A 23,526-nucleotide genomic window follows, 5' to 3' on the forward strand; every position below is an offset into this window, starting at 1 on the left:
CGAGGCCAGCCTGGGCTACAGAGAGAAACCCTGCCTTGAAAAACCAAAATAAATAAATAAAACACAAATACTGTGTCCTCAAAACAGCTCCCAGCACTGTTTGGGACTGCTATCATACCAACTCCAATGCCTGTCTAAGAGCTGAAGGGTGTACTCTTCAGTAGCATGTTTGAAAATGAAGGTTCACATACAGCCAAATATTCAACTAGTTTCTATAGGAACACAGATTAAATGTAAGCCTACCTAAGCCTTCCACATGGCTGCCATCTGTACCAACTCTGCTTCTGTACATTTCATAGGCACAAGAGTGTGTGCGTGCACACACCACGGCATGCCTGTGGAGAACAGGGTAATTTGCAGGTGGTGATTCTCTATTTTGTGGGTCCTGGGGATGGAACTTCGGTCATCAGGCTTCAGGGCAAGCATCTTACCCACTCAGCCATCTTACCAGCTCTTTAAATACATTTAAAAAGACATTGTTTCCAGTTAACTTCTAAACACTCAAAGCCTGCACTGGGCCCCTACAACGTGAAGGGCCTTGTGAAGCCAAGAGGCTAAGTCCTTGAGAGTACAGTCTCACAGGAGACAGGGGGAGCGGCAAGTGCTGATGGGTGACGGAGCTCTGAGGGAGGAAGAATAAGCCATGTGTGCATGGGGTCAGGCTGTTTATGGGCTTTGTTTTTCAAGTGAAACCTATGGCTTGCTGATGGGAATCACTGCTCACATTTCGCAGGGTAACTTTGGCTGTTTGATATTCTAGGGACTTAGGGACAAAAGGAAGTTACTGTGATGACCCCAGGCAAGAGAGGGTGCTGGCATGGGCTCAGAGCCTACAGCAGGGAGGCAGAGTTGGGCAGGAGTGGGGGGAAAGGGTGAGGGGGCGGTGGCAGGTGGTGTCGCAGGACTTGCTGTGTGGGGGTGAAGCCAGAGCAGAGACCAGCCTTAATGAGCAGGCCTGGACTGGCAGAGGATCTGTTTTCCACACAGGTTTAAACCACCTGATTTCTAATCGGGGTGGCCTGGGATCCAAGGGATACTCTAGGCTGGAGTTAGGGACCAAGCCAGATGAGAGAGCTGTAGAGAGGCCAAAAGCATCCAGTAGAGACGGGAAGTCAGCAGAGAACCAAGACAGCTCAGAGAAGCAGGCTAGAAGTCAGCAACCAGTTCTTTTCCCACAGTGCTGGAGGGCACTTGTTTAGCACTGTAAATTTAATTTATACCCATTTTGTGTGGGTGGTCTCTCCTTCCCCCATGTGATTCGGGGACAGACTTGGTCAGGAATGTCCTGCCATTTCACCAGCTCCCTGCCTAGCGTTCTTTTAAAGATTGAATTATTTATATGTTCGCACATGCACAGGTGCCTGCAGAGGCTAGAAGGTGCGTTAGGTTCCCTGAAACTGGAGTTCCAGGTGGCTGTGATCTGCCTGATGTGGGTGTTGGAAGCAGGAGCAGCAAGAGCTAACAGCTGGCCTTCTCTCCAGCCCGTGTCTAGCATTCTTAAACCTTGGGTTCCATCTCCAATGTGGTCTATATAAAAAAAAAGTGACCAGTTGGGTTGCAAAGGCTGCCAGCTGCTGGGGCAGAAGTGACTGTTGTGATATCACTTCCAACCCTCTGCCAACTACCAGTAGCAGAGAGTGTATGTGTGTGTGTGTGTGTGTGTGTGTGAGCGTGCGCTTTTTCAAGACAGGGTTTCTCAAGATCATGCAGGGCTTGAACTCGCAGAGATCCACCTGTTTCTGCCTCCCCGGTGCTGGGATTAAAGGTGTGTGCTCAGCCAGTAGCAGTGTTTCTAACGTCAGGCCCCTAGCCAGCCATTACACCCAGTGGCCCCTTGGCTCTGCTGTCCCGTCCTCGCTTTACCCACTCATTCTTCCTGTTCCCACAGCTGTGCCAAGAAGACCTCAGGGATGAGATGTACTGCCAGGTCATCAAGCAAGTCACAAAACACCCCCAGCCGTGAGTGGGGCTTGTTGGACAGGGGACTGGGGTCAGAACAGCACCGTGGCCTGGCCAACCTAAAACCCAGCTCTACCCTGCAGAAAGCACTGTGCTCTGGGCTGGAGCATCCTCAGCCTCTTCACGGGCTTCTTCTCACCGTCCACCACTCTGATGCCCTATGTGACCAAGTTCCTGCAGGATGCCAGCCCTAGCCAAGGTGCCTGGGTTGGGGAGAGGGACTTGAAGGGCCACGAAAGCTCTGCCAGCTAAGAGGCTTGGATACACCTGTGACTGCCATCGTTCTGATTCCCTACAGAGTTGGCCCAGAGCAGCCAGGAGAATCTCCAGCACACAGTTAAATACGGGGGGCGCCAGAAGCTGCCACCACCGGGTGAAATGCAAGCTTTTCTGGTATTTGGGGTACACAGGCCTTTCAGGGCTCTCCTGTAATGGGGGTGGTCAACTGGAGAGCAGGGACCTCTGATTGCTGGAGACTAACCCCACAACTTCCCGACAGAAAGGACAGGCAGTTCGTTCACTTCTAATTCATCTGCCTGGGGGTGTGGACTACAGGACAAATATCCGGACCTTCACCGTGAGCAGGGGCTGCCCTGGGAAGAGGCTATGAGCCCGTGCTCTGGGACTCTGGGCTCCATCATCATGGCCTGTCATGTGCTCAGGTGGCAGGAGAAGTGCTGGAGGAACTGTGTGGACAGATGGGCATCACAGACTCACAGGAAGTGCAGGAATTTGCCCTTTTCCTCATCAAAGGGGAAGGTGAGCCCAGGGAAAGGGGCAGCCTTACCTGCCTGGGCCACTGTCTCCTCCACCAGAGTGTAGATTCTGTGCTGGGGCAGTCTGGTCAACTCTGGCACGGGTCCCCTATGCAGGTGAGCTAGTTCGGCCACTGTCGTCCCATGAGTACCTCAACAGTGTGGTGACAGACCAGGACATGAGCCTGCACAGCCGGCGGCTTGGCTGGGAGACCCCGCTGCACTTCGACCACCCCACCTACACTGAAACCCACTATGGCCAGGTCAGCCCCTGCCCAGAAGCTGCTGTGCAGTGCTGCTGCTGCTAAGAAGGGAGGGCTCCTATCCAGGCAACCTCTAGACTCCCTCTCCACAGCGATGCGCTCGTGGCATCTGGAAGGGATGGTGGTGAGTCTCTAGAAGCCGCCAACTGTTGGGGAGGTCATGACACAACAGCCCCTCACAACCCTCCTCAGGTGCTTCGGGACTACCTCCAAGGGAAGCTGATGGCCAGTGCTCAGGCAGATGCTCAGCTTGCCCGGCTGGCGGCCCTCCAACACCTCAGGAAAGCCAGCAAAGGTCCCCCATCAGAGTGCGTGAATTCAGCTCAACCTCTCTTGCCAGCTCCACCCCCCACCCCCCCCCCCCGACAACCTAAGGGCTTCTGCCTACCACCTTCCTCCTCCAAGGCCACTCCACTTGACCTTTCCTGGCCCTGACCAGACTGGCCTCGATTAGCCGATGCCTGTCTTCTCTGTCCTTCCCCAGCCTGCTCCTGAGCAAGGCCGAGTCCTTATCCATAGTAGGTGCCAGTTCAGTTACGTGGCACCACACATACCACCCTGCACCTGGTGGTCCATGGCCACAGGCCCCAAATGACCCTGGCTGTGCACCCTAGGCAAGAGCTGCTGGCGTACATTCCCAAGCCTCTGCAACAGCAGGTGAATAGAGCCAACATAAAGAGCTTGGTGGACCAGGAGCTGAGGCAGCTACAAGGATACAGCTCGCAGAGAGCACAGATTGACTTTATTGGTAGGTCTGCATAAAGGGACAGTTGGGGGGTGACGGTCAAGGCCTAGGAGGGAGGGGTGAGGAGGCCTCTATGCCCAGTCCCCCTTCACTTTCCCTGGGGAGCAATGTGAGGCAGATCCAGAGATCTGCAGCCAAGACTCTTGTCCTGCTCCTCTACCAACAGAGACCACGGCCCAGCTGCCCCTCTTTGGCTACACTGTGTATGTGGTGCTGAGAGTGAGTAAGCTGGCCCTTCCTGGGCCTGTCCTCCTGGGGCTCAACCGCCAACACCTTGTCCTCATGGAGCCCAGCTCCCAGGTAGGGAGAGCTCCTGTTCTGGCACTGGCTCAGATCCTGGGTCAGACTTTTCATACCACTCATTGCTACCCTAGAAACTCTGCTGCTCCATCCCCCTAAAAGATCTGCAGCAGATCCACCTGCTCAGCCCACTGGAGGACAATGGGCCCCCTGGCCTGGAACTCAATTATGGCTCTGCTGACAACCCCCAGACTATCTGGTTGGAGCTGCCTCAAGTGAGTGGTCAAGGCATCTATAGTCCCTGGAAGTGTTTACTAAGCCAGGGTGTGTAGCGGGGCCCAGGCCACTGGTCTGTCTAGAAGCAGTGTGGGCAGAGAGGAGGGAGTAGGGATAGCTGTACTGAACCATCCTCTGCACCCCTGCCCCGCAGGCCCAGGAGTTGCAGCACACCATTATCTTTCTGCTGGAGGGCGGCATGTCCTCCACACAGTGGCCGTGACCTCTGCTGAGAAGGGTGGAGATAATGCAGCGGCGCCTCGCTGGGCAGCGCCTTGGGTGCTGGGTGGTTCTCGGCTGTCTTCACTGCCTGGCCCTTCTGAAACTTCCTGCGGCACAACCCCACTGGGAAGCTCTGAGGCAGGGGGTTGCCACAGTGACGTCAACCGGGTGTCCTCAACTCAGAGCTGGGCTGTAGGAACTTGGCTTGGACATCCGACGTCCTGCCTGGGGAAATGCCCACTCAGCTCTAGGGCCAGCACAGGGCCTGGATGAAGCGGCTTCTGCACCAATAAAATGCCCAAGAAAAGAAGCGTGTGTGAGCGTGTTATCTCCAGGAGGACTTTATTCCTGCAAACATTTCAACTGGGTCTGGCCTTCTTGACCAGCAGATGGTCAGGGCCTGGCAGCTTGAGGAAGAGGGAGGGCATCAAAGGATGGGAAGGGGCCTCCCCCTGGCAGAGAACTTAAGGACAAGATGGGAAGATGACTGGTTTTTTTCTTTGGCAGCAGCCATACCACCTGAACCTTCTAATCTGGTGACCTGGCCATGAAGGCCAGGAGAAGCAGGCTGAGAGAAAAGACCATGGGGGTTTTAAGCAGGAAGGTAGACTAACCTCTGACCTTCCACCTGATTTGGGTGTCCAGTGACATCTCTAAGGTTAGGTCTAGTGTGTGTATATAGGGGGTGACCCTGAGAATGTTGGGGCAGGACAGAGGAGGGGGTGTTGACCCTGTTCAGCCAGCAGCAGCTCATCTCTGTGGGCCACACAGGCCACGCCAGTCAGCTTCACTCTCACACCGGGCACGGTCATGGAAAAACTGCTTGATGAGACTCTGGGCTTCTTCCTTCACTGTAGATTTGGGGAGGGGACACAGGAGAAGGTAAGGACCTGACAGCTATCCCCTCCCTGCCCCCACAGTGCCTTCTGGCCCTGGCCATGTTGGCACCCACCACTCCTTCCAGGAGAGACCTTCTGAGCCAGCAAATGTGAGAGGTGGCGGGCAAAGCCTTTAAACAATTCCTAGAAAGCAAAGGGAAGAGGAAGGAGCCTTGAAGCCATCACCGCCAAGGGCAAGGCAGACCTAGAGTGGGCAGAAGCTGGCCTTGGCTCAAGGCTTGGCCTTCTCTGCCCTATTTCATTCAGGGGTGCACGTTCCTTGCCACCCCAAGCCCCTTGCATTGACTCAAGCACTCCAGGCCCATTCACCTACCTTGGATATGAATCTGCCTTCCTTGTAGAAGGGGGTCAGGTACCTGACTACAACATCTGCAGCCTCTTTCACAGAGATACCAGGAGCTGAGAGCTGGTAGGGTTCTTGAGCGACCTTATTCTCACTATGATTGCTGGCCAAGGCACTGTCCTTGGCCTTAGCCAAGATGGAGGACTTGGTTGAGGAGCGAAGCCTCTTCTGAGTCCCCCTCTCTGAGTTCTCCTGGATAGGGCCACAGCACGGAGGTCACTTTGGAGCCCCCCTTTATGAGCTCTACCCTCCCATCTGGAAGGAAGCCTGTACCTCAGCACCAGGAACCTGCCTTCCGCCCACCCCACCCTGACCGTAACCCTTGACCCAGGGCAGCTCTCCGCCTCACCTGGCTCTCTTCCTCCAGTACCTTCTGGGGTCTGGGCCTCTTGCCTGGCTGGGTATCCAGGTTTCGAGGGCTAGGCTGACCTTCAGTGAGTGAGCAGGTGCTGGCCAGAGGGAAGAAGGGCATCAGAGGTCTGGGTCTAGGGAGCCCAGCAGGGCCCACCTGTGAATGAGCTTCAAGCTTCGGAGGCCCAGGCAGCAAAGGGTCAGGTGCTGCCCTAAGAACAGGGTTCCCAGAGACCTGAACTCTTACCTTGGTTCCTCTCTAGGACACTCAGTCTGAAATAGAGTATTCAAATGTCCCTGGGTTCCATCTGTGCAGTTCTCTGGCACACCCCCGCAGGAGGGGGAGGCATCTTCTGATCTTGGGACTGAAGCAGGTAAAGGAGGGTTTCCTGTTCTCTGACAGAGGAATCGAGTGATATTCTGGGAATCCTTGAGGGCTGCTGCAGCTAGGAGCTGCTGGTTCTTGCTGGCTCTAGCCTTGTCACTGCGCTGGGAAAAGCCTTTTGTCCTTTTTGTAGGCGAGAGCTCCCCACAGTTAACACTGCTTCCAGGAGCCTCTCCTTGGCACCCAGAGAGGGGCTTGTTCCTATCTTCATCTTGAAGGCCTGGGGGACCCTGTTCACCTTCCAGCACCACTTCAGGGGCTTGCTTCTGGGTCTGAGACTTCCCCAATAGTTCTGTGGCTGTCTGGAATGGGCAGGAGCCTTTGGGGAAGCCAGCTCCTACTCTCTTGGGTTTGAGCTGTGAGGAGAAAGAGGAAAAAGTCAGAAGGCTCAGGACCCCAGACCTCCTCAAAGGCGGCTGTGGCTGTGTCGAGGAAAGAGCTGAATGAGCAGGCATGGGGCTGGGGGGTGGGGCTGAAGGGAGGAGGGCCACAGCTGACAAACACAAAGACAGATGCTCTATGGCCTCTCCTGACATCTGGGTTGGGCAGGGCTGTGATACCAGGAGAGGATAAGTCTGTCTGTCCCACCTGAGGACAAAGGGAAGTGTAGCCTTCCCTGGCCTAGGTCAGGAGTAGCCCCTGGCTGCTGCTCACCGAGTAGACATGTGAGGTTGGTGGGATGTCATAGTCATTGGGCTCCAAGGGTTCAGCCCCGGCATTGCGACCCCTGCCGCCACCTTCCATGTCATAGAGCTGACCATGCTTGGAGGCGCTGTGGATCTCGGCCACCTACAGAGGGACAGGCAAGGAGATCACGGCACCCACAAGCTCCTGCTTAGCCCCAATCCAGATCCTCCAATTCTTCTGGGCATTAAGTGGGCAGTGGATGCTGGGGAAGTGCTAGTCCCACTGGGGCGGCGAGAACACCTCCAATTAGCAAAGGAGGAGGGGCTTTACCACTGCCCAGGGCTCTAGGGCCAGCAGGCTGGCAGGTGGACTCTGAATACAGAGAGGTTGCCCTGTCTGGTCCTCAGCCCATGAGCATGCTCTACCCTGCTTACCCCTTGGCCCTAGGCCTACCTTCTTCAGAACACCGGCCTTGTACAGGTTGACCATCTTGGCATTTCGGAATGCTGCATGCTCCAGCTCCACAGCCTTGGCCTGCAGGGCAGCTCTGTGGGAAGGAATGAGAACAAGAGAAGAGGCAGGTCTGAGTCCCCTCCCTGTGGTCCTCCTGGTTTCTCTTCAGGGACCATGGGCTAGCCTCAGGGCCTGGTAAGGATGGGCACATGGATTCTGATCAGGAGTCTCTAGGTGCCCTACGGCTCATTGTCTTTCAGTAACCTCTGGCAATCTCTGGTGCACACCCAGTAGGGCTGTAAGGACCAGGAGCTATGGAGTAGGATGGGCCACACCCTGCAGAGAGGCATTCTGTGAAGGAATAAACCTTGGACCCCACCCTGTAGATCTTGAGACACTCACCCATCAGTGGACCCTGAAGCCTGGTGGTTACTTCTCAGAGCCTCCTGCAGAAGCTGCAGGCAGTGCTCACGGGCCTATGAGGAGAGGGAAGTCTTGGTCACCCACCCTCAGGGTCGGGGAGGGCCCTGAGAGCAGTGAAGAGATGGCTTCCTCTTACCTTCACTGTGAGCTTAGGGATCTTCCTGCTTGAAGCCTCTCTCAGGGGACAGTCTCCATCTGTGCAAAGGATAGAAAGGCTTTCCCCTGGCAGCTCTCTGGAGTCCACCAGCCCTCACTGAGCCATCCATCATTCACACCCAGGCACAGCACCCACGCCCCTGGGCATTTCTGTACCAACCTGGGGGTGTGAATTCTTCTATCTTGGTCTCTTTGCTCTGGAAGACAGACAACATGAGGGACCATGAGACATCCTGTCCTCTGCAGGGCAGCTCCCACTGAGGGCTGGAGAAGGGACTGAGGTGGTCCCGCTTACCACCTCAGTCCCTTGCATGGACCACCGTATGCTGGTTATTTTTTGGGGGTGGAGGGGATGCAGTTGAGACAGGGTTTCACAACGTCACCCCTGCCCTTGTTCTCAGAGCTGCCTGCCTCTGCCTCCCAAGTGCCACCATGCCGGCTTAGGGCTTTTTATCCGACAGAACCGAGAGTCGTCTGGGAAGAGGAACCTCAGTGGAGGAACTGCCTCCAGCAGACTGGTCTGTGGCCATCTTGATGTGGGAGGGTCCAGACTACTATGGATTTTGCCATTCCTGGGCAAGTGGTCCTGGGTTGTATAAAAAGCAAACTCAGCGAGTGAGTGGTACTCCTCCATGGTCTCTGCTTCAGTTCTGCCTCCAGGTTCCTGACTCGAGCCCTGACTTCCCTTGATGCTGGACAATGATGGGGAAGTGTCAGCCAGATAAACCCTTTGTTTCCCAAGTTGCTTTTGGTCATACATGGTGTTTTGTCACAACAACAGAAACCAAACCAACAGAGACACCGAGCCCCATCAAGGCCTCTGCCCCCTTTACCTTGCGCAGGCTCATCTGTTTCTGATAGAAAAGTTTCCATTCCCGCTTGTGGGCCTCATGTTTGCCCTCATCACCGCTATCTCCAGAACCTTCATCATACCTAGAGGACAGGCTAGGTATGAGCAGTCAAGGTCTGGGCTCCGTTCTTCCCCACTTATGCTGCTTGATGGGACAGTGATGTTCCACCACAATGTTAAAGCCCAGGCCCCAGGAAGAGTCACATGCCACACCATAGAAGGCTACCTTTGACCGGGTACTGGTGGCACACACCTTTAATCCCAGCACTCGGGAGGCAGAGCCAGGCAGATCTCTGTGAGTTTGAGGCCAGCCTGGTCTACAGAGTGAGATCCAGGACAAGCACCAAAACTACACAGAGAAACCCTGTCTTAAAAAAACCAAACAAACCGGGTGTTGGTGGCACACGCCTTTAATCCCAGCACCCAGGAGGCAGAGCCAGGAGGATCTCTGTGAGTTGGAGGCCAGCCTGGGCTACCAAGTGAGTCCCAGGAAAGGCGCAAAGCTACACAAAGAAACCCTGTCTCAGGGAAAAAAAAAAAAAAAAGAAAAACCAAACCAAACCAAACCAAAGGCTACCTTTGGCCTGGCTAGTACCAGTGGATGCATTTCACAATCTCTCACCTGCTGAAGCCCCCATAGCCTCTGCGGCCTCCCTCATACAGCTCAGGATCAAAGCCACTCCCCTGAAAGGGCCCGATGCAGGTCTTGCTCCAGCTGCTGCTGTGCTCTAGGGCATCAAGCTTCTTCTTTACAGCTGCAGGGCTCTGGCAGTGGTCACAGCCTTTGGCGCAGGCAGGTGGTGCATCCCCAAAGTACTTAGCAATGGCAGCATGACGGCACCTAGAGTAGGCAGTGCCAATGGGATGAGGGCTGAGGCAGGCCAGTGTTGTTCTCCCAGTCTCCAAACACTGATTCACTATCCAGCACCACGCTGGATGTTTCAGACCTCTCCAAAACACTTTCAAAATTTGTTTTCTGTATATCCACAACCCGTAGTGCCTGAGGTCAGGAGAATGTCAAATCAGTTAGAACTTGTTCCTAATGGTTATGATGGCGTGCTGAGAACTAAACTGGGGTCCTGCAAATAGAGTATATGCTCTTAACCTCTGAGTCATCTCTCCAGGCCCTGTCCTATACCCTGTTTATTTACAAGGGCTTTGTGAAGCATCATCTGGTGCTGCCCATTGCAGAGTTGGGGCCAATGAGATAAAGCAGTCTTCCTACAGTCATGCCCTGGGTGACTGGGAGCCAGGATGTGAACCTCATTCTGTTCTGTGAGCTCTGGGACCCTGCTCTTCCCTCTCCCCGCAGTGGTGGAGTGACCTGGCAAGTTGAGGCTCTGGCACAGATGTGGCTCTGCCACTAAGGCCATGCCAGTAAGTAAAACATTCCACCTCTGAATCCCATGGCCTGTCCACTTCCGCTGCTAATGGAGCAGAGGTACAATGCAGCATGGTGGTGATCTCACAAGCTGTGAGCACTGATGGGATGCTCACTGAAGGAGAGGGAGGGAAGAACAGGGGAGGGCCTATCCTGTCCACAGTATTTTCTTCCGTTAGAGGCAGGGTCTCACAATGTAGCAGAGACTGGCCCGTAACTCACTATGTAGACTGGGATGGCCTCAAACTCAGATCTGCCTACCTCTGCCTCCCAAGTGCTGGGATTAAAGGCATTTGCCACCACACTGGTTTTTTTGTTTTGTTTCTTAAGATAGGGTCTCACACTATTGCACAGGATGGCCTTGAACACATGAGCCTCCTGCTTTAGATTCCTGAGTCCTGGGATTGCAGGCATGAGCTCTCACAGCTAGTTTTCACTCATATCTTGATCTGTCCTTAGAGACCTTTAGCTCCCCCACCCCCATGAGCCCTTGGCTGCACCTAGCATAGCTCCCAGAGCAGTGGTTCTCAACCCGTGGGTCACAACCCCTTTGGGGGTTGGACGACTGTTTCAGAGGAGCCACCTAAGACCATCAGAAAACATGGATATTTACATTTTGATTCATCAAAGTAGCAACATTACAGTTATGAAGTAGCAATGAAAATAATTTCATGGTTGGGGTCAACACAACATGCATGAAAGGGTCTAGGTGTTAGGTAGGTTGCGAACCACTGTCCCAGAGACGCCAGTTTTGAGAGTGGCCATCATGCCTAGTCACTGGTCATGGAGCTAGTCAGGGAATCTCCCATTTAGTCAGGGAGAGAGTCACTAGAGCTCCCCCTACTTCCAGATGTCCCCTTCGGGTAACCACTCTGCCCAAGCTGCGGCAGGAAGCTCGGTCTCTTTTCTGATGCCCAGGCTGAGGCCCTGGGAGTTTGTGTGTCCTTGCAAACAGTCATTCCTACTGCTAGAAACGTGGTACCGGGCTGGAGAGCCCGAGAAAGACGCCAGAGGCAGTGCAGTTTGAGTGCCCAGTCATAAGGACAAGAAGAGCTGGCAAAAATTGCCTCTAACAGAGCTCTTCTTAGTATGAGTACTGCTTGGGGATCTGACCCCAGAGAGCGGCCAATTGTAACACAACCCCCTAAAGAAGCAGGGTCCTCCAGCTGTGAAGAACAGGGTCCTAAAACTGGACAAAAGCAGTAGGAGACAGCCACTGGGGGGTGCTCTTGCAGCCTGCTCCATTAACACTGAATAGATATAACAACTGTTCCCTTTGCTCAAGACTGTTGTTGCCTGTACAGAGGTGGCTTGTCTGAGAAGCTTTGGCATCTAGGAGCTGTGGCCATATGGTTGTTGACACCCTGCTCCCCAGCTCTGACTCACTGGGGTTTTGTACTCAGATTCAAAGGGCTCCATTGACTGCAGGGCTGAGGTCAGTTTCTCCCGCTGCAGCCTGGTCTGCTGGGTGGCAAGACAGTCAAACATTAATGGGCCTGGCCACTGGACAACAGGGCAGGAGTGAGGAAACAGCAGAGCAGCATGAGACCAACAGTGTCCTTTCTCTTAGGAGGGATACAAGGCCTCTCACCAAAACAAGGAGGCTACTTTTAAGATTTAGGAGCAAAAAAAAAAAAAAAAGATATTTAGGAGCCTCAGGTTGGGGATTTAGCTCAGTGGTAGAGCACTTGCCTTGCAAGCGCAAGGCCCTGGGTTCAGTCCTCAGCTGTGTGTGGGGGGGGGGGGCGCGGTTAGGAGCCTCAAATTTCCTGCAAGATGCCTCTGAGTGCTGCATGGCAGAAGTACCACACCAGAGGGAGCTTGCAAAGCTTACTGACTTGCCTGGGTGGTCCCATAGCTCCTGTTTTTCTTCCTGGGAGAGGCCAGAGGGAGTAGCCAGGGAGTGGCCCAAGAGACAGACTGGGGTGGTCAGGGACACAAGCCAAAAAGGCCATCCAGAGGATGGTGGGGCGCTTGGAGGGAGCTGCTCCACCCTCTTCCCCCAGCAACCTCAGACCGAGCCCCCTGGGGTTATTTCCACAGGGAAGCACAGTCAACCACTCAGTCATTAGCCCAGCCCTCAGCCTACAGCCTGGCCCCCAGGCGGGTGGAGGGCAGAGCAGGGCAAGAGTAAGAGAGGGAGCCCTTCTGGGGATCTGGAGAGCAGAGTGGAGCTCCTGGGCAGGGAAGGCACTGGGTGTGAAGTCTAGGGCAAGCTCAGGGAAGGCTCCTCCCTCTGGCCCCGCCTCACCATGGTAATTTGACACCTAGATCTCCAGGACAACCAATAACAAAAAAGCTGAAGCTGGACAGCAGCTGGCTGTCAGCAGCCTAGAGCTTGCTAGGAGGTGCCAGAGTGAGAAGCAGCCAGCCGGCTGGCGGGAAGGCTGCAGTGCTGGTGCAGAAGTCAAGGGTGGTGGCAAAGGACCAAAAGGAAGCGCAGAAAGGCTCTGTACCGGGGCACCCCTTCTTGGCTCCCCAGTATCTGAGCTCCCAGGTAAGTGACACTGGCCAGATAACAAGGTGCAGGAGAGGAGGGAAGGGCAGCCAGGGTGGCACATCTCAAGGGTGTGAGCCCCGGCTTACCATGAACTAAGGAGCGTCTTGGGGATACACTGGGCCACTCTCCTACAGGGAACTTAGTCACCTCCTGTGTGTACACCTTCCCCTGGGACCCAGTGCTGGAGAAGGGGGAGTCACTGCCACTTGCTGTGGAGCAGAGGGGCTGGGGGCCTGCTGACATCAATTGAAACCTTTTCTCTTTAGTGAGCTTAAAATAGGGCCCACACACCCACTGGGCCCCCATTTTCTCAAGGATCAGGGCTGAGCCCTCCCTGTTTCTCAGGAAGGCTCAGGACAAGTTATGCCCAGCCAGTTCACTGGCCTCCAGCCCCTAGCATCTAGCAGAACCGCCTACTTGGGTGCTGGACAAAAGCAGCAGCTTCCATGTCTTTTGAGTTTAGACCTGCTCACTGCTACATGTTTTCAGCTCAGGATCAGTCCAGGGAGGAGTCTCTGCACCCACTTAGATTCCTGGGACCCCCTGTGTCCTCCTTTGGCTGTGATCTCTGAAAACTGAACCAGAGACATGCATGCCTGATTCTAAAGACAGGGTTGGAGGGGAGATGATGACTACATGGATGAGGCTGGGGAGTGACCCCAGGATTCTCTATGCTACACCACTGTAATGGCGATCAAGCTGATCACTGACTGGTTCATTCTTTGGGCAGCACACGCACAACCTTACTGGGCAGGGACTCATGAGGGAAGGCTGCTCACCCGTCTGCCTCCTGTCCTCACACCAAGGTTCAAGTCCCCCCAAGATGTTCCTTCCAAAGCAAACAAGTTGTTATCCAGTAAGAAAGCAAAACTGATATCATTCAGGTTTGGAAACCAAGGAGAAGGCCAAGTGTCCTTGGCTCAGCAGAGGGAGTGGGCTTTGGCCAATGTGGGGGCTGGGAAACTAACTCCTGTATTAACATGAGAAGTACTGCACAGAGGTGCCCCCCCCCCCCCCCACTGAGCCACAATGGGGACGGCAGTTAGGAGAGGTGAGGGAGGGCACGGCTGTAAGCTGTTAGCCACTAGATCCCAGAGGCAGGAGAGTGACCTGCATCCACAAAACACTGGCTTCCACAGTCCCTAAGATGAGAAGGAAGCCCAGCTTCATGGCTGCAGGTGAGGAGCTCCCTTAATTTCTACTGGCCACCAGATCATTCCCTGTTCTGGAAATCTCAGGAGCCAGGGCAGCAGAACCAGCAAGGCTTCACTCACTCATTTCTGATTTCAAACTAGAGCCCCACAGAGATGGAGTGGCTCAGATACTCGGCATGGTACACAATAGGCATCTCCGCCCCGCTGGTCAGGCCTTTGGGACCCTCAGGTCTCTCCGATCTGTTGATTATTCCTCATTCAAGATGCTTCTCAGCCTGGCGGTGGTGGCGCACGACTGTAATCCCAGCACTCGGGAGGCAGAGACAGGTGGATCTCTGTGAGTTCGAGGCCAGCCTGGTCTACAAAGTGAGTTCCAGGAAAGGTGCAAAGCTACACAGGGAAACTCTGTCACGAAAAAACAAAAAGAAAAAAAAAAGATGCTTCTCAAACAAGACAATACACTGCAGGACAAAAGTGGCTGAGACCTTCCATAACAACAACAGGGCACTGCAAGATGCCCTTTGGGGCTACAAAACACCAGTGACAAGTGGCGCTGCTTATCAAATATAGACACATCGCCTGCCCTGTCCACGTGGCAGCTGGAGTTGACTACCAGGTTTACAAAGAGGAAGCAGAGAGGCTGTGGTACAAGGTTGCAGTTGTCTGGCCTACAGCAAGAACCTCAATGCCACCTGCCACACCAAGCAACGCCAATCGGTCCCGCCGGCTGGTTTTCCTTCTCTGTTGTGCAGATCTCCCTGACCACTGTCTGTACCCCAGCCAGGAGCATCCTCAGAGGGCTCCAAGTGCTATGCGGGCGGCCTGGCAACAGCTGGGCTCAGGGGCAGCCAGGACTGCTCTCCAGGGGAAGCTACCACTGGCTCTATTGAACATGGTGTTAAGAGAGACTCTAGTCCCCCAGTTCTTGGGCATAAAGTATGGTTTAGAAAGAACTGGATGAACCTGTAATAGAAAGTCTAGGAAACACAGAATTACCAGTAGCTCTGCTCAGCTCCCCCAAACCCAGGGAGGGTCCCAGAGTTCCCACTCCCCCTGACAACAGCTGGAGAACAAGGTCACCTAATAACCACTGGTTATATTGGGTACCAGGCGTCTGTTGGCTCTGCTTTAAATAGCCCACTGGGAGGACGCCTGGGGACCTGCCGGAATGTGCCTCTTTCCTCTCTGGAGAACAAGACCCCTTTGCTCCCCCCTCTGTCATGTGCCTGTTCTGTTGGTCAGAGCTTAAAATAACAAAATATCAACTGCCAAGCAAAGAGGGTTCCTCTTCAGCCTTTTGAGGGCAGAGAACCATATCCAGCAGCCCTACTTCTGCTGGTAAAGCAGGCAAGACCTGGCAGGCAGCCCCAGGCCACATCCTAAGGCTGGCACAGAGGCCAGGTCCCACCTAGCTCCCAGTAGGCTGCTTATAGCAGCCCTAGGCCCAGAGCTAGGAGGCTGTCCACACTCTTACAGAGGAGTGCACAGTTACCCTGGGCAGGAGGCTGCCGTTCTCCAACTTCACACGCCAAGCAGGGTGCAGGGAGAAGGCAAGAGAGAAGCAGGGAGTAACTCTGCTAGCTGGAGCTGCTGATCGACAAATTCTGACTTCCCTACACAGCAGGTGGGGCCCAAGCCATTGCCCTGCTCTGGAAATTGGACACTATGAGACCTTTCAGCGAGCCCTAGGGTCCCAACCCGCCATCCCTGCCAAGCAGGTACCCCTTCTCCTCACCACTCTCTCTCCAGGCCTTTGGGTTTGGCACACAGAAAGTGCTCCTGACCACCAACCTCCTGCCTGCTTCTGCTTTTAAGGAGTGTCTCCATTGGGCTCATGAGGCAATGTGGGCACAGTGCCAGTCAGGCTGAACAAGCCAGACCAAACATAGATGAAGAGGGGGGGTAAGAGACAGCAGCCCTGGCTCTGAACCGCATGCACACTATGTCTGTGGGGTGGGGTGGTGCAGAGGTCCCAGGACAGAGTGGACAGGTCACCTTTGAAGAGGGAGGGTAAGAGACAGCAGCCCTGGCTCTGAATCGTATGCACACTATGCCTGTGGTTACCTTTGCAAGCACACAGCAACTGGCTAGAGGCAGCACCCCTTCGGTCTGACCAGACGGAATGTTTTTAGGTCCACGCCAGCAGGACGCACAGACCTATTTAGTCAGTGACAGACAACACATACAGCTCTCACAAAACCTGGTGCGCCCCTCTCTGGGGGTGATGAACTGATCGAACTGATGGCCCAGTCCCACAAGAGGCGGTATTGAATGTGCACAGCTCACGGGCTTCCAGAGAGCTGTGGCCTGGCTCCTGCACATGGCACACACGTGACTCGGGGGACTCAGTGTGCTGTCTGATGTGGCAGCTCAAAGCCACACAGGCCTCCATAAAGAGCGTGTGGGTAGGAGGACAGTGGCTGGGTCCATCCTTGACTCTCCTGGTCCTGTCAGTACCCACACAAAGTCCCTGCAGCCAGGCCCTCCCTAGGGCTTCTCATCTCCACCACCACACAGAGATCAAGAGCCTGTCCTCAGCACAGATGGGGAGGAGGTGAGACAGGTTGCAGTGGTGGTGTACAGAGCAAGTTCCAGGACAGCCTGGGTTACACAAAGAAACTTTGTCTCTAAAAACAAAGATACAAACGAAAACCCATTTCTAGGAAGGGCAGATGAGTTAGAGAAGGTGCCACAGGGATGTAGCTCTGTGGTACAGTACTTGCCTAGCATAAGAAAGGCCCTGGAGTCCATTCCCTGGTAGCACAAAACTGAAAACAAAACATGGACAACAAATTCAGAGAAGGCACCACCATGTACTTTATAGAAAGGAAGTCCAAGCGGTTGGCAGCTGTGATCCGGTTCCTGAAGAACTGTTAGGGGAAGAAGGGTGGCCAGCCAGGGCCTGAGTGACTGAAGAGGACTCAGTGGAGGTGCAAGAGCCTGGCCTTCCACAACAGGTGGGATAGGCAGCCAGGGCCTCTCACTCTCAAAGGCTGGGCAGAGGCTGTCCGACACAGCAGCAGAGAGCCCACATGCAGGAGTGACCTATCGGCTGACCTTCAAGGTAGCTGCAGACCTGCTAGTGCCAGGCTGGGGGTGGCCAGTCTCGCAGAGCACAGCAGAGGGACCGCCTGCCCGGCTGAGACCAGGGCCAAGGTGGCAATCATCAAAGACACAAGCCCCTGGTCACCTGTCCCATCCCTCAGGAAGAACCAGTCTGAATGCATTGGTACAAGTCGTCCCTGTCCTTGCTCACAGGAGAGATGTGAGGGAGCGCCGACGCTCAGTGGCTCCAACACACAAACTCAGCTGAGAGCTTTGCCTGGGCCCTCTCTGGAAGCCCTGGCCGCCATCCCTCTTCAGTCAGGCCTTTCCTGGGTAGAACAGAACAGGTCCAAGCCAGGAGGGGAGGAGCCAGTCCTACAACTCTTGATCCCGTCTGAAGAAATGAGAGCCCAGGGAAAACCGTGTGGTCCTTTCTTCCTCACACGACAATAATATGGTAGGAGAGGAGGGCTCTTGGGGACTCAGTTTCATATCCTTCAAGTGACAACCTCTCCTTCAGTTTTTACCTGGAGTTGATCCTTCCCAGCTAGAGTCCCCATAAACCTGGAGTCTGATTCTCCTCCCACAGAGAATCCTGAGGCCTGTCTTGCCACCCTGGGCATCTAGGGGAGGCACCAAAATCCTGAATGACCCAGAGGCTGGCTAGGGGGCTGTGTCAGCTGAGGCACCCCAGCCAAACCGGATATTGGTGTCTCAAGACAAAGGAATGCATCAGCAAAGTCACATCTGATGGGCAGAACCTTCACCAACTGCGGCCTTGTCTGGTAGTCCCTCCAAGGCTCTCCAGGTCACATTTATCACAAGCTTTCCTTGCCCTGGGCAGCTCCAGCCAAGTGCGGGCTGAGGGCTACCCTACCCTTGAGCAGACTTCCAGGACTCCCTGTCTCCCTCTGCCTGGGACCCACCAGTGGTACAGGGTTGAAGCTGACAAACCTGTTCTGCAGGCTATGGTAGAAGAGGCTGGTTCACTGGAGCAACTTCTCAGCCTGTGAGCAGCTCGGCAGGACTCTGAGGTGCTGTCTGTGTTGTTACAGAACACAGGAGCCTAGCAACATGGCAGCCACAGACTTGGTGGAAGAGATTCGCTCTGTGGGTGAGAGGCTGCTGCTGAAGCTTCAGGGGCTGCCCCAGGCCGAGCCCGCGGAGCTGCTGGCCTTCTCTATCATCGCTCTTTTCACAGGCAAGTGGGGCACCTGTCCTCTGGCCCTTTAGCCCCGTCCCCTCAGTGTCCCATGGGCTCTTCTGATATCTGGGAGAGCAAGCCATGGTGCTGGCTGGAAGGTTGGTAAGGCTCCTTCAGGTAAGTAGGAAAAGCTGTGTCCCAGGGGAAGCTAAGGGAGTTGCCACATCTCTGATACCACCTGAGTTGCTAGGCAGTGTTGGGAACTGGATACCGCCAGGGGTTCAACCTCAGACTGAAAGGAGTCAGGCGGAGGAGTGCAGCAAGAGACCGCCAGACCCCGGCAGCCTCTACCCAGACTGGGGAGGTTCTTCGGAAGGAGGGTGGGCATCCCCTGGCTTTTCAGCTCTGGCCTGTCCTCTTCCTTCAGCCACGGTCCTGCTACTGCTGCTGATAGCCTGCAGCTGCTGCTGTGTGCACTGCTGCTGCCCCGAGAGGAGAGAAAGGAGGATCCCCGTGCGGCCCATAAAACCTAGATGAGGGACAACAGCGATGCCCGGAGAAGCGGACAGGAACCTTCCAGAGCTGTGACACAGGCGACCATCCTGGCCACTTCACTCCTCCAGACAGATCACCTGGGCTCAGTTCTAGCACTGTCCAGGTGACAGAAGACGCCTGGAGACTTATCAAGGAAACCTGTGCTGCTCAAGCTGCCAGTGGACACCAGTGCTTGGGAGGAGCCACTGCTTCCGAGACTCAGGAGACCACCTAGGTCTTCTGCTACTGCTAAGCTGTACCCTTAGGGGCCCCACACTCTGAACAGCTCCTAGTCTTGGGGAGCTGGCCCTTGGGGCTCTGCTGATTTATGCCAAAGAGAGGTCAACTAATCGGGAACTTTGTGCAATTTACTAGACTTCAAGCCTTCTGCTGAGGAGGAGGAGAACATGTCAGTATTCTACCTGAAATTTGCTTACTTCCAAGTAAAAGCTTTTTTGGTTATGTGTTTATGAGGTGTTTGGTTATATGTTTATGCATAGGCGGGGCTCTGTGCATCAGGAAGACAGTGCCAGAATTCCAGGGGCATGGCCAGTGACTGTTCTTTCCAGGCCACTGTTCTCCATGTACCCATGAAAGCTGGAAAATCAACACCATGGAACCAATGGAGGGCCACTGGCAACATTCCTGTTTGGTATCTTCTGCTAATCAGTGCTGGCTTCCAGAGTCCCAGTCAGAGTGATGGAGGTTGTTACCCTATAGCATTTCCTGCTGTCCTAACTTCTGTCTGTATACCCCACACTGACGGCCTCAGGTCTCTGGATCCTCCCAAATTTCTTCAGTCCAAGAAAGGTAAGGCCCTTAGTGTTGTCTCTCGCACTTGTTCCCTGACCTTTTGGTCCTGTCTCCATTTGTGGGTTCACACCTCAGCTGACACCTGCCAGCTTTGTGACCAATGCTCTTAAGCTAGGGTTCCTTCTGCTGAGATGGATTAACGCTGGCACCTGCTTCCTGGGGTATGCTAGGAGTACAAAGCAAGGTAAGCCTAGCACAGTGCTAGACATGCTTTAGAAGCTCCATAGTTATGAACTGTCATTATTTGCCCCTCTAAACAGGGGCTGACCCAGAGCGCCTTTAAAATGGACCCATTTTAAAGACGGTGCTATTGAGATGCTTCCATGCCTCCTTCCCTGCAGGTTTCTTCCTCCCAGACACACAGCTACAAACCCAGCCATGGAGGGAGGGGCACAGACACAGAAGTCTCCACACATGTCAACAGGGCCAGGACTGGGTTCTAATTACTCACACTTCTGTCACCTAAGTCTGGGCACTACATTCTGCTTGCTTGGGAGCAGAGCTCTGCCAACCTTGAAAACAGGTCACAGTGAGGGGAAGTCAGCCCCTGCCACCTCTGGCTGGTGACCTGGCCGACAGGAGGGAGGCCGACAGGAGCTCTCGCTGGCTGCTTTGACTACCTGGTATCCACAGACTTGCCTGACAGGCTGGGGTTATAGAAGACCAAGAAAGCACATGTTTCCAAACAAAGAAGAGAAATCTAAGAATCCACCTGTCCTCGGCCCCTAAAAATTGGGATTCAGAGTCAAACATGCCTTTAATCCCAGCACTCTGAGAGGCAGAGGCAGCTGGATCTCTGTGAGTTCTAGGTCGGCCAGAGCTACATAAGACTCCCTCTCAAGAGGGAGGGCTAGAGAGATGGCTCATTGGTTAAAAACACTGGCTGCTCTTCCAAAGGACTCAGGTTCAATTCTCAGCACCTACATGTGTCTGTAATTCCAGATCCAGGGGATCTGACACCCTCACACAGACATACATGCAGACAAAACACCAATCATTGCTGCCTATTATTATTTTTAGGTTTCTGAGACAGGGTTTCTCTGTGTAGCCCTGGCTGTCCTGGAACTCACTCTGTAGACCAGGCTGTCCTGGAATTCACAAGATCCACCTGCCTCTGCTTCCCAAGTGCTGGAATGAAAGGCACGCACCACCACCACTGGCTAATCACTGCTTATTAAAAGAAAAAAGAAAAAAAAACTTTCTCAAAAATAAAAACAAAACAAAATAAAAAACCAAACCAACAACAAAACCTGAATGATGATAATAAAGACAGCTAAAATTCTGAGGGCTAGTCCATGCCCTGTTGCTTTCAAAAAACATTTTCTTGGTGCTGGGAATGAAGCCCTGTAGATTGTGTACACTTGGCAAGTGCTCTACCACTGAGCCACGTCCCCAGACCCTTGAGGCTGTCTTAAGCTAGGCTCCAATTCACTATGCTCCTGCTTAGCTTCTGGACTACAGCTTGTCTGGGCTTTTTCTTTTTCCCCCTTCAGGTTTTCTCTTTTTTAAACAATCTCACTGTGGCCCTGGCTGGAAGCCACCACACCCTGCTCTTGTTTTGAGCATTCAGTTACAGATAAGGTCATTTAACCTTCACAAGGCTTCAGTCCTATAAATGTCATTACTAGCCCAGTTGACAGAAGAGGAAGTTCAGTCTTAGTGACACTAGACAATTTGCCCAAGTGCAGCCAGCTAAAATGTGGCAAAGCCAGCTCTGGGTCCAGCCTGTCTGGCTCTGGAGCCTCTGCTTAACCACACCTAGGGCTTGAGGCCTCTGGGACACAAGACAGAAGTTTCGACTCCATTATCTCCATTAGCCAACCCTACATGCAAACACCCACACCCAAACCGTCTCAAAATTGCTTCTGTGAGAGTGGGTGGGAATCTAACACCCAACTATCAGAAGAAGACTCCAGGGATAGTGGAGGGGACTGGAGATCCCACCTTTTTCACACCCAGCACTGTTGGCTGGAACCCTGGAAGCCTTCAGTTTAGGAAAAGCAACCCAGTTCCTTCCTTCCTGCTCTTTAAGAAGGATTTCATTAGCATCAGGAAGAGCCTTCCTGTAGGGTGGAGTGGTGAAGACTGAGATTCCTCCTTTGCTAGAAAAAGTTTTGGTTCCTAGTTCAGCTGCAGAGCAGGAGGTACCATGGACAACCCTGGACACAGCACAAGTAGCCAGCTCGTTAGACCTTCCTGCCCCATGCTAGTCCAGCCGACCCTATCGAACGTCTTTGATCCCAGCACTCGGGAGGCAGAGCCAAGCGGATCTCTATGAGTTCGAGGCCAGCCTGGGCTACAGTGCAATATCCAGGACAGGCACCAAAACTGCACGGAGAAACCCTGTCTCAGGAAAACAAAACAAAACAACAACAACAAAACAACAAGCCATCTCAGTGCACGGTGGCCACCACAGGTCTCAGCAGCCTCCTCGTGTCCTTCCCTCTCCCATGGTCTCTATTCTACTACCAATGTCTGTTCTCAGTCCCTCAGGAGGATGAGGAGCCGCCCAGTTCACTGCCTGCATTTATACCTTATTACAAAATAAGAATCATGTCAGCAATACTTGGCAGAACACAGACAAGTTCTATGAAATGTTAATATTTTCAAAACAATTTATAACAGAAATCACAATGATACAAATGAGTACTACAAATTTCACATTATAAAATATGTTCACAAATTAATTTTGTTCTAAAAATGTTTTCCTCCTCTCTGTGCCCTGTTCCACGCCATGGAATGCTGTCTCTAACTCTCAAGTCTTTTTTTTTTTTTTAAGATGTGTTTTTATATGTATGACTGTTTGCTTATATACATGTAAGTGCACCACATGCTTGTCTCTTTTCTGAGGCCAGAAGAGGGCATCAGATCCTCTGGAACTGGGGTTACAGATGGTTTTGAGACACTATAGGGGGCTGAGAATCGAACCCGGGTCCTCTGGAAAAGCAGCCAGTGCTTGTCTTTCCAACTGTCATTTCCTCACAGAGGAACCCCTCAACATACAGACCATGCTTGAAGCATCCTCTCCTGTTCTCATCTATTTCCCTCACAGAGACAACGATCTATCTACTTGGATAAGGCAGTTAATTAAAACTAGACAAAGCAACTTTCCTATGAATGAATGACACATTCCCCTACATGTCTGATTTGTTGTTGTTGTTTTGAGACAGGGTCTCATTATGTATTTCTGGTTGGCCTGGCATTCACTATGTATACCAGGCTGGCCTCAAACTCAAGAGACCCACCTGCCTCTACCCCTTGAGTGCTAGAATTAAAGGTATATGCCACCATGCCTAGCAGGACTTTGTTTTTTTGGGTTTTTGAGACAGGGTTTCTGTGTGCCCTGGCTGTCCTGGAACTCACTTTGTAGACCAGGCTGGCCTCAATCTCAAACTCAGTGTTTGGTGCATTCAGAGGCCAGAAAAAGGTGTTGAATCTCCTGAAACTGGAATTATAGGCAGTTGGGGCACCTGATGTGAGTGCTGGGCACTGAACCAAGGTCTCTTGAAAGAGCAGCGTGTTCCGAGCATCTGATTCTCTCTAGCCTACATGACCTGAGGTGGGAGCGGCCTCTGGGTGGGCCGGTCTCCGAGGAAGGGCTGTGGACTAGCTCAGCTCCAGCTTACCTTGTAGTTTTGGTTTCATCAGAGCAAGATTTGAACACACCTGAAGAACCTGAGTGTAAAATGTCACTACAGAGGGGACAGCAAGATGGTTTAGTGGGTAAAGGCACTTGCCACCAAACCTGAGGATCTGAATTCAGTGACCTGGAACCCACAAGTTAGAGAACCTATTTCCACAAGTTGTCCACTAACCTCCACACACACTCCATGGTATATACATATGCATGGACATATACAAGATTAAAAATAAATTAATGTTATGAGTTTTACAAAATATGCCCAAAGTTTAGTTATGTTTGTGCTTCTTTTGATGGGACTATGGAATGATATCAAAGTGGCCACATGGGTATTAATAGAGACAATAGCATGGTCTATTCTAAGGTCT

General features: G+C 53.2%; 3 protein-coding genes across 6 annotated transcripts in view; 2 read left to right on the plus strand and 1 right to left on the minus strand.

Moving 5' to 3' along the window:
• Positions 1-4,660, plus strand: part of Myo15b (myosin XVB) — a 41,102-nt gene extending 36,442 nt beyond the window's left edge. Inside the window, 11 exon segments of the mRNA XM_036195332.1 lie at positions 1,889-1,959; positions 2,043-2,158; positions 2,258-2,352; positions 2,459-2,536; positions 2,622-2,718; positions 2,832-2,977; positions 3,170-3,285; positions 3,592-3,725; positions 3,889-4,022; positions 4,097-4,237; positions 4,393-4,660. Coding sequence (XP_036051225.1) covers positions 1,889-1,959; positions 2,043-2,158; positions 2,258-2,352; positions 2,459-2,536; positions 2,622-2,718; positions 2,832-2,977; positions 3,170-3,285; positions 3,592-3,725; positions 3,889-4,022; positions 4,097-4,237; positions 4,393-4,461 — 1,197 coding nt within the window. The 3' untranslated portion in view covers positions 4,462-4,660.
• Recql5 (RecQ like helicase 5) overlaps positions 3,692-23,526 on the minus strand; it is a 40,124-nt gene continuing 20,289 nt past the window's right edge. The window contains exons 8-20 of one of the 4 annotated variants that reach the window (XM_036196702.1): positions 9,570-9,788; positions 8,931-9,030; positions 8,258-8,294; positions 8,078-8,136; positions 7,921-7,994; positions 7,519-7,612; positions 7,093-7,227; positions 6,301-6,794; positions 6,052-6,151; positions 5,673-5,894; positions 5,413-5,482; positions 5,191-5,311; positions 4,684-4,741 (exon numbers count right to left, since the gene is read on the minus strand). In XM_036196702.1, coding sequence (XP_036052595.1) covers positions 5,211-5,311; positions 5,413-5,482; positions 5,673-5,894; positions 6,052-6,151; positions 6,301-6,794; positions 7,093-7,227; positions 7,519-7,612; positions 7,921-7,994; positions 8,078-8,136; positions 8,258-8,294; positions 8,931-9,030; positions 9,570-9,788 — 1,705 coding nt within the window. In that variant the 3' untranslated portion in view covers positions 4,684-4,741; positions 5,191-5,210. Of the gene's footprint in view, positions 5,483-5,672; positions 5,895-6,051; positions 6,152-6,300; positions 6,795-7,092; positions 7,228-7,518; positions 7,613-7,920; positions 7,995-8,077; positions 8,137-8,257; positions 8,295-8,930; positions 9,031-9,569; positions 9,789-23,526 lie in introns of all 4 variants that reach the window. The other 3 variants (XM_036196701.1, XM_036196703.1, XM_036196700.1) reach the window with 3 other exon arrangements.
• On the plus strand, positions 12,707-19,167 carry Smim5 (small integral membrane protein 5). The gene is made up of 3 exons (XM_036196704.1): positions 12,707-12,825; positions 18,083-18,228; positions 18,599-19,167. Exons 2-3 carry the CDS (start codon positions 18,102-18,104, stop codon positions 18,706-18,708), a joined length of 237 nt encoding a protein of 78 aa, XP_036052597.1. The 5' UTR covers positions 12,707-12,825; positions 18,083-18,101; the 3' UTR covers positions 18,709-19,167.

The sequence above is a fragment of the Onychomys torridus genome, chromosome 8 (genome assembly GCF_903995425.1).
Source record: "Onychomys torridus chromosome 8, mOncTor1.1, whole genome shotgun sequence".
Taxonomy (NCBI): Eukaryota; Metazoa; Chordata; class Mammalia; order Rodentia; family Cricetidae; genus Onychomys; species Onychomys torridus.